This window comes from Colobus angolensis, unplaced genomic scaffold, assembly GCF_000951035.1.
Source record: "Colobus angolensis palliatus isolate OR3802 unplaced genomic scaffold, Cang.pa_1.0 Scaffold148, whole genome shotgun sequence".
In the NCBI taxonomy this organism is placed as follows: domain Eukaryota; kingdom Metazoa; phylum Chordata; class Mammalia; order Primates; family Cercopithecidae; genus Colobus; species Colobus angolensis.
In genome coordinates this window covers 4,604,882-4,614,815 of record NW_012114577.1, presented here as the reverse complement: position 1 = coordinate 4,614,815, position 9,934 = coordinate 4,604,882, and the positions used below count along the sequence as shown (strand labels likewise).

The 9,934-nt window shown below is 44.2% G+C and overlaps 1 protein-coding gene across 2 annotated transcripts in view; it reads right to left on the bottom strand.

Annotated features, from left to right (window-relative positions):
• Positions 1 to 9,934, bottom strand: part of EDARADD (EDAR-associated death domain) — an 87,102-nt gene that overhangs the window by 5,728 nt on the left and 71,440 nt on the right. For both annotated transcript variants that reach the window (XM_011935737.1, XM_011935739.1), the window contains exon 5: positions 9,427 to 9,472. In XM_011935737.1, the coding sequence (XP_011791127.1) occupies positions 9,427 to 9,472 (46 nt within the window). The remainder of the gene's footprint in view (positions 1 to 9,426; positions 9,473 to 9,934) is intronic.

The window sequence follows — 9,934 nt, the reverse complement described above, 5'->3', positions numbered from 1 at the left end:
CATATATACACATACATAATACATATATATACGTATATAATATATAATACACACATATAATACATATATACACATATATAATATGTATATGTACACACATATATAATACATATATACACACGTATATATTATATATATATGAATTTTGGATAACCTATTAACAGTTAGGGTTTTCCCCAATTTTCCTGAGTGAAGATGTGATGCATACCTTTCACATAAATTTTGGCCGCATCTTTAATCATCTCACCACTAACAGGATAATTAAGTCAAAAGAATGAGCCTTCTAAGGCTACTGGTGCATGTGCCCCAAATTGCTCTCCAGGAAGAAAGGATGTACCAGTTTACAGTATGAATTTCTTTTTTTCTTTTCTTTTCTTTTTTTTTCTTTTTTTGAGACAGTCTCGTCCTGTCATCCAGGCTGGAGTGCAGTGGCACAATCTCAGCTCACTGCAACCTCCGCCTCTTGGGTTCAAGCAATTCTCCTGCCTCAGCCTCCTAAGTAGTTGGAATTCCAGGCACCCGCCATCACACTCATCTAATTTCTGTATTTTTAGTAGAGATGGAGTTTCACCATATTGGCCAGGCTGGTCTCAAACTCCTGACCTCAGGTGATCTCCCCTCTCGGCCTCCCAAGGTGCCGAGATTACAGCTGTGAGCCACCATGCCCAGTCATTTCACCTTTGTCAGTGCCAAGTATTCATTTTAAAAATCTCATTTTAAAGGTTCTTAAAAAGTGGTAGGTTAAAAAAATCATAAAAGGCCTTATCTTTTTCTGTCTCCATGCCTTTTTCAGTGTTTCCTTCATGATCAGAATGTCTTCCCTCTCCTTCTCACCGAACTTCCTCTATGGCACTTCTCTTCCTCTAATGAACTTTACCCATCCTAGAAAATCCACCTCGGATTCCCCCTTTCCATGACGTCTTCTCGGCCGCTGTCTGGAATTCCACCTCACTTGGAATCCCCACATCATTTTGTTTGCATCTCCTGATCCCGCCTTGTAGTGAGAAACATTGTACAGTTTTCTTATTTCCATGCAACACCTTAAAATCCTGAGAACAGATAGGCATCTCTGCTCCTGCCTCAGCCTCCCGAGTAGCTGGGACTACAGGCCCCTGCCACCACGCCCGGGTAATTTTTTGTATTTTTAGTAGAGACGGAGTTTCACTGTGTTAGCCAGGATGGTCTCGATCTCCTGACCTCATTATCCGCTCACTGTGCCTCCCAAAGTACAGGCGTGAGCCACTGTGCCTGGCTATAATGCAGTTCTTATAATGACAAATAATTCATTTATATCCCTGTAAATCGTGTATTATAAATACAGTCACAAGCATGGAGAAAAGTTTGGAAGGATCTATAACAAAAATGTTAACAATGGTTAATTCTGGGTGATGAGAACACAGGTGACTAATTTTTTTTTTTTTTTTGGTTATGGATATTTTCCAATTTTCTATAATTATTGTGTTTATTTGAATACTATATGTATTTTTGAGACAGGGTCTTGCTCTGTGGCCCAGGTTGGAGTGCAGTGCTGCAATCATGGCTCACTGTAGCCTCCACCTCTCAAGCAATCCTCCTGCTTCAGCCTCCCGAGTAGTTGGCATGCACCACCATACCCAACTAATTTTTTAAAACTTTCTGTAGGCTGGGCGATATGGCTCATGCCTGTAATCCCAGTACTTTAGGAGGCCGAGGGGGGCAGATCACCTGAGGTTGGGAGTTTGAGACCAGTCTGACCAACATGGAGAAACCCCATCTCTACTAAAAATACAAAAATTAACTGGGCATGGTGGCACACACCTGTAATCCCAACTACTTGGGAGGCTGAGGCAGGAGAATTGCTTGAACCTGGGAGGCAGAGGTTGCGGTGAGTTGAGACCATGCCACTGCACTCCAGCCTGGGCAACATGAGCGAAACTCCAGCTCAAAAAACAAAATGTTGTAGGGACAGGGGTCTCACAATGCTCCCCAGGCTGGTCTCGAACTCCTGGGCTGAAGCAATCTGCCTCCTTCAGCCTCTCAAAGTGCTGGGATTACAGGTGTGAGCCACTGTGCCTGGCCTAAAATAGACATTTTTTAATGTCATAAAAAAATAAGGATTTAAACTGCTAAGTCCAGAATTATATGTGATGGTGTCTCAAGTTCCCTTTCTTGTCTTGTCTTTGTAAGAGTTAGTGTAGGCAATGTTACCTCTGGTCTTTGTAAGAGTTAGTGTAGGCAATGTTACCGCTGGTCTTTGTAAGAGTTAGTGTAGGCAATGTTACCTCTGGTCTTTGTAAGAGTTAGTGTAGGCAATGTTACCGTCAAGAAGGAAAACACATCAGAAAGTTTCTGCAAAGCTCCTTTATTTATTTGTTTTTGAGACAGTGTCGCTGTTGTCAGCTCGGGCTGGAGTGCAATGGCACCATCTCAGCTCACTGCAACTTCTGCCTCCCAGGTTCCAACCATTCTCCTACCTCAGCCTCCCAAGTTGCTGAGATTACAGGCACCAGCCACCATGCCCGGCTAATTTTTGTATTTTTCAGTAGAGACAGGGTTTCACCACGTTGGCCAGGCTGATCTTGAACTCTTTACCTCAGATGATCTACCCACCTCGGCCTCCCAAAGTGCTGGGATTACAGGTGTGAGCCATCACACCCAGTCAAAAAATGAGATTATTATTTGATGCTTCTCAAATAACAAGCAAAGGGTTGCTGTACAGTGGAAATTCAAAAATTATCTGCTAAATGAACAAATGAATGAGAACTGTGTATTGTCCCTGGGGGACAAGGTAGATTTGTTATTGTCGCTTAATGAATCTTAATACCTAAAGAGGGAACTTCTACTAAAGGAGAAAGAATGTAGCTGGTATCTGCTAGCAGTAAATAGATACTGATGGAAAATACTACAGAATTGGCCTTAAAATACAAAAGATGGATTAATTCTAGGTTTGGGGAGGAGAAGAGAGGGTTGTTGAAAAATTAATTATACATAAAAATTCACTTAGATTCGCTAATAATTGGGATCCCCATTTGCCATGTTTTGACTCTTGACCTGTATATTTTCCACTGGTGCAAAGCAAGAATGAAGCCACGTCGAGTCATATATGTTGACTTCCTGTTTTAAAGGCCAAAACCCTGAAGATCTACTCTTGGTCAGTCTAGTTTGAGCAGTGGCTCAAACGAAGAAAACATTTGTCAGGTGAAGAAGGGCCAGGTTCCTTGTCATCACAGTAACTGTCATGATGAAGTGACCATTAACACAGTAATTATCACTATCAAAATTCTTGTGCCTAACGTATGGTAGCCCTGCCCTGAGTCCTTGACAAGCATAATCCCAAATCATCCTGATTCTGGGTCTTTTTGAACGATGTTCTTCAAATCCCAATGCTCCAAATTCCTCAAGGCTTGATGTCTCAGGGCATCGAACCTCTAGGAATGTCAGACTCATCATCTCCTCATCTATAAAATGGAGATGGCAGTATTGTCTGTATCTCTTGGACTAGATGAGATGAGGCACAAGATGCCATTTTTGCCAAGTCTTATGCCAATGTTCTTTAAAGATGTTCAGTTTTGATCAGTCGGGTGTGGTGGTGCATGCCTATAGTCCCAGCTACTCAGGAGGCTGAAGGGGAAGCTCGCTTAGCCCAGGAGACTGAGGCTGCAGTGAGCCATGATCGTGCTACTGCACTCCAAGATGTTGGGTTTTAGATTTATTTATTTATTTAGAGACAGAGTCTCACTCTGTCACCCAGGCTGGAGTACAGTGGCACAATCATGGCTCACTGCAGCCTCCACCTCCCAGGTTCAAGCAATGCTCCTGCCTCAGCCTCCTGAGTAGCTGGGACCACAGGAGCACACCACCAGGCTCAGCTAATTTTTTTATTTTTTGGTAGAAACAGGGGTCTCACTATGTTGCCTAGGCTGGTCTTGAACTCCTGGACTCAAGCAATCCACCCACCTCAGCTTCCCAAATTGCTGGAATTACAGGTGTGAGCCACCACATCCAGCTAGTTTTATTTTTTGAAGGAGGCAGGGGAAGAAAGAGGCCCCAGGCCATCTCTCAGCGCACCTCCTCTGCTGCTCCTCACTGCCCACACCCATCCTAGAACACTGAGCTCAGTCCAGCCTCAGGGCGTTTGCCCCAGCAAGTTCCTGTCCCTGGCATCCTCCTGTCTTAGATCTCCACAGGCCGGGTCCTTCACATTGTTCGGGTCTCACTGCCCCTTCCGAGCTAAAGTGGCACCCTCCCCCTATCAGGCTTAATCCCATTAACCTGGCTTATCTTTCTCAAGGCACCTACCACCATATAAAATGACTTACTGATTCTGTGTTTATTGTCTGTCTCTCCCAACTAGAATATAAGCTCTAAGAGGAAAAGGTCTTTGGATGTCTGGTGTCACTGCTGCACACCAGGCACACAGCAGGTGCCCAATAAATATCGATGAATACATCAAATGAATGAGGAGTGTGACAGTTCAAGAAAAAAATCAAATGAGAAATTAGGCTTCTCAGCAGCCCAAGAAGAGCTCTCTATCTAGAAATTTTCAAACCAGCTGACGCAAGTGTTTTGTTGTTAACCAGGCAGCTGCAAGATTGCTATGGAGAGGACACGGTGTACCATGGAGATTAACGGCATGAGCTTTGGAGGCAGCTAACCCCGCGCAGATGTGCGACTTGGACAGGTTACTGAGCTTGCTAAGCCTCCGTCTCACTCTCCAAACAGGAATAATGACACCTCTCTCACAAGGTGGTTGTGAGGATTAGATGAGGTAATCCTTTAAAGCCCCCATCCTAGCACACAGTAAGAAGCATGCAACAACGAACAGAATAGCTGTGGGGAAGCATTAATAACCAACAGCCTTTTTCAGGAGAATCGCTTCAGCCCAGGAGGTGGAGGTTGCAGTGAGCTGAGATCACGCCACTGCACTCCAGCCTGGGCGACAGAGCAAGAACCCGTCTCAAACAAAACAAAACAAAAAACCAAACCAACAGTCTTTTAAAAAGCAGCAGTTCCCAACTTTGGCCATAGGATGGACCCCCCCACCCCCCATCCTACCAACCCCCCAGGGAAATTTACAAAACCCTGATGTGTGGTCCCACCCTCGGAGATCCTGACTAATTAGTCTGGGATGCAGGGAGGACACGGGAATGTTTAAAAGCTCCCTTGGGACTTCTAATGTGCAGCCAGGACTGAAAACCTCCGCCGGCCTTGAAGACATCTCCAGATTAAGTATTTAGTCAGGAGCGCCTGCCAAAATCAGGTTTTGGAATTACACCCACCTGTCTTTGTGAGACGCCATGTCTGTTGATGATTAAGAGTTCTCGGATAGGCAGTGCTTCTCCACACTCACAACCTGATGAGCGGTTTTCCATGGGACATTTCTCCCCCCACCCTCCTCCTCTCCATCGTTTCTCACTCAAATATTTTAAAAATTATACTGTAAAGAAGAGTTCAGGAATCAAGCATGCTCATTAATGTCATTTAAAACAACTGTTAAAAAAATAGTGTATGTCTGGTAGTGTCTGTATCTACCTCATAAGTTCACGGCTGGCGGGTTATAAAATATGGGTCAATTAACAGTTAATTGTGAAGTGGAACAAGATTCACAATTCACAAACGTCATGATTAGTTAGGCGTAGAAATGGCTCCAGTCAGGATGTTGGCAGCGGATCACAGACTGATTAATGTGCCTCCCTGCAGGGAAGCTGCCCTTTTGTCTTGCACCCTCTGGCTTTTGGAGAGTGATAGTCACAGGAGTGCTTCCCTCCACCTGCCGCAAGAGGACTGTTAGCTCTCAGGTCATTTGTAAGGATGCTCCCCGGGATAACCAGGTCTTGAGTTCGTTCAAAACCATTAGAGAGTAAACATTTTATATTGGCAACTTCAGAGATAGCTAAGTCCTGTGGTTCTGAAATAAAATAACTCTATTCCGGCCGGGTGCGGCGGCTCATGCCTGTAGTCCCAGCACTTTGGGAGGCCCAGGCGGGCGGATCATGAGGTCAGGAGATCCAGACCATCCTGGCTAACACGGTGAAACCCCATTTTTACTAAAAATACAAAAAATTAGCCGGGCGTGGTGGTGGGTGCCTGTAGTCCCAGCTACTCAGGAGGCTGAGGCAGGAGAATGGCATGAACCGGGAGACAAAGCTTGCAGTGAGCCGAGATCGCACCACTGCACTCCAGCCTGGGTGACAGACCAAGACTCTGTCTCAAATAAATAAATAAATAACTCTATCCCAGGTGGTTATACATGATCAGATTTGGAGGCTGCAAAATATCCACAAATGTTGAAGTAGAGTCACATCCTTCTGCAGTAATGGTTATTAACTCTATCCCAGGTGGTTATACATGATCAGATTTGGAGCCTGCAAAATATCCACAAATGTTGAAGTAGAGTCACATCCTTCTGCAGTAATGGTTATTAAGGGGGTATAATCATGCTTTTTTTTTTTTTTTTTTTCTGTGTGTGGTTTCCAATGTGGTCGGAAATAAACATAGTTAAGTTACCAGTTTCTGGCTTTGATAAATCATTGGAACTTGGGGCACACACAAACACACACACACCACATTATTCATCATAAGAGTCATATGTTAGCAGCTTTCGGGAAGTGATGAAGAATTATTTTTACCTACTAAGAAACTGACCCAAGGGCTTTTGGTGGGCGTTTGATCTCTTAACCAAAGGGGAAGAACAACGTGATTTCATTTTCTCTAAACCATCCTTTTAAGGAGACATTAAGTTGGCAGCAGCACTGGGAAGTCTAACTGACAGGTTGGGTGGATCCAGGCAAGTAAATCATGCTGGGCCTCAATTGTGTCATGGAATAAAACTGGAGTAGAGAAAGCACGTGAGAAAAAGAAGCAAACTCTCACATACAAAAAGACCCAGGTTGGGCTGGGCGTGGTGGCTGAGGCCGGTAATCCCAGCACTTTGGGAGGCTGAGGCGGGTGGATCACCTGAGGTCAGGAGTTCAAGTCCAGCTTGACCAACCATGGTGAAACTCCATCTCTATTAAAAATATAAAATTATCCGGGCGTGGTGGCGCATGCCTGTAATCCCAGCTACTTGGGAGGCTGAGGCAGGAGAATTGCTTGAACCCAGGATGTGGAGGTTTTGGTGAGCTGAGACCACGCCATTGCACTCCAGCCTGGGCAACAAGAGTGAAACTCCGTCTCAAAAAACAAACAAACAACATTCTGGTGGTTCATTCTGACACAAGTAAAAAATGTTTGAAGATGACCAGAAGCCTGATTAAAATTAATCTACTAATTAATAATGACTATCATTCAGAAGAGTCCTTGAAGGGTTTATAAATATTTCTAAACAAATTTCTGTACTCATTTTTATTTTAGTTAACGTGCCACATTAGTGTGTGGGGTGTTAGCCTTTAAAGAGTTTAAATATAGATTTTTTTAAATTAGAAAATAAATATGTGCTTGTCATGGCAAATCTGAAAATTCAGATGAGCATATGGAAAAAATTAATGCTCCCATTACCCAGGCCAACCACAGTTAACCTTTTAGAAATTTCCTTGGTTATTTACCATGTAGCAAGGTATACTTACCGACATGTGATCATTTGTTACATATACATTTGTATACACAGATTAAATGCAGAGGGGCATTTCCGATACCAGCTCATGTTAGAAATTTTAGAAACATAGGATAGTGGAAAGAAAATAAAAACTCACCAGGCATGGTGGCTCATGCCTGTAATCCCAGCACTTTGGGAGGCCAAGGCGGTTGGATCACCTGAGGTCAGGAGTTTGAGAACAGCCTGGCCAACATGGTGAAACCCCATCTCTACTAAAATTACAAAAATTTGACAGGCGTGGTGGCTCACCATTGCACTCAAGCCTGGGTGACAAGAGTGTGAAACTCCATCTCAAAACAAAACAAAAAACAAAACAAAACAAAAAATCTATGGAATGAAAAAAAAATCACCTAGAACTGCGCCTTCCAGAGAGAACTGCTGCTCACATGCTGGTATTGGTGTATTTTCTAATATCATGTTTCTAAGGGGAAAAAACGTTGAGTATGCACTGCATGTTCTGGTTTCTCAGCTTGGTTACCTGGGCTGATGATAGCTGCCCCTGAGGGCTCTATGGGTCCCCCACCCTGCTTAAGAAAGAAAGAAACAAAACTCTGGTGACTCCAGTCAGTCAATGTATGCTTTACAAGATGTAGAAAATGTTGGTGAGGTCTTTTTATTATTATTATTTTACTAGCATTTTTTTGAGACGGAGTCTTGCTCTGTCACTCAGGCTGGAATGCAGTAGTGTAATCTCAGCTCACTGCAATCTTTGCCTCCCGGGTTCAAGCAAGTCTCCTGCCTCAGCCTCCCGAGTAGCTCAGATTACAGGTGCCTCTCACCATGCCTGGCTAATTTTTGTATTTTTAGTAGAGATGGAGTTTCGCCATGTTGGCCATGCTGGTCTCGAACTCCTGGTCTCAAGTGATCTGCCCACCTTGGCCTCCCAAAGTGCCGGGATTACAGGTGTGAGCCACCACACCTGGCCATTTGCTAGCTTATTTTAATGCTTACTCCCTCACTCCCTATCCCTTCTGATTAATTAATGAGAAATTTAAACATTGCAAAAATGTCTGTCTTATGATTAAAAAAGGGGAGGGGGGAGAAATAAACTTTAATGTTTCTTTGCTTAAACACACCGAAAGCAGAAAAGGAGCAGGACTAACACTTGGCCTAACGTCAGGAGGGCTCCTTTGACTACCCAAGTAGCCAAGACACACAGAGAGAGATGACCCAGCTGGCTTCTGGTCCCTTCCACCAAGCAACAAACAGCACGTTCTCCACCAATGCTATGGCTCTTAGAACTCAGAGGGAAGGAGAATCCGTTCAGTCCCGACTGGCCGGATCCTAAACCTGCCCCATTCAGAACCCTGCCATGTCCCTCACATGCAAAGGAAGGGTAGTGCAGAGAAAATACTCTTTGAAGGCTTTTGTGAAGTCTTGTAAGATAGGGCTTTCCCTGCAGTTTGCTGTGAGTAGAAAGTTGCTCTATTCTGCACTACAGATTTTAAAGTTAATGATAAACATAGTCTCAAATTACTTTTATTTTATTTTAATTTAATTTTTTGAGATGGAGTTTCACTCTGTTGTCCAGGCTGGAGTGCAATGGCACGATCTCGGCTCACTGCAACCTCCGCCTCCTGGGTTCAAGCGATTCTCCTGCCTCAGCCTCCCAAGTAGCTGGGATTACAGGCGCCCACCACCACGCCCAGCTAATTTTTGTATTTTTGGTAGAGACGGGGTTTCACCATGTTGGCCCGGCTGGTCTTGAACTCATGAGCTTTGGTGATCCACCCACCTCGGCCTCCCAAAGTGCTGGAATTACAGGCGTGAGTCACCAACCCTGGCCTCCAAGTATCTTTAATTCAGTCATACTAGCTATTAGCCCAGATATTTTTAGAATAAATCATTTTTACCTGGAAGGGGATCTCCAGTGCTATCTGGAAAGCCATTTTCTTCTCCCTAAAAACCAAAAAGCAACCTTCATTAAAATCATATCCAAATGTGAATGGAGATATTATCCATCTTCCAACTTATTTAAATTTCCACGAAAACCCTGGGGGCTGGGGTGGGTGGAGGGACTGGATCTTGAGAATGGTATTTTAATGGAAGGTGAACCCAGCATCTGCCTCTAGAATATGAGCACCTTGAGTGCAGGGAATTTGTTTATTTGCTCCCTGTGCTGTCCCAGTGCCCAGAACAGTGCTTGATACACAGCAGACACTCAAATTTGCTAAATGCCCTAGTGTCCCTATTTTAAAAAATTATCAGATGGACACCATAGTTTGTGCCTGCAGCCCCAGCTACTTGGGTGGCTGAGATGGGAGGAGCGCTTGAGCCCAGGAGTTGGAGGCTGCAGTGAGCTATGACTGAACCACTGTACTTCAGCCTGAAAGACAGCAAGATCTCAAAGAAAGAAAGAAA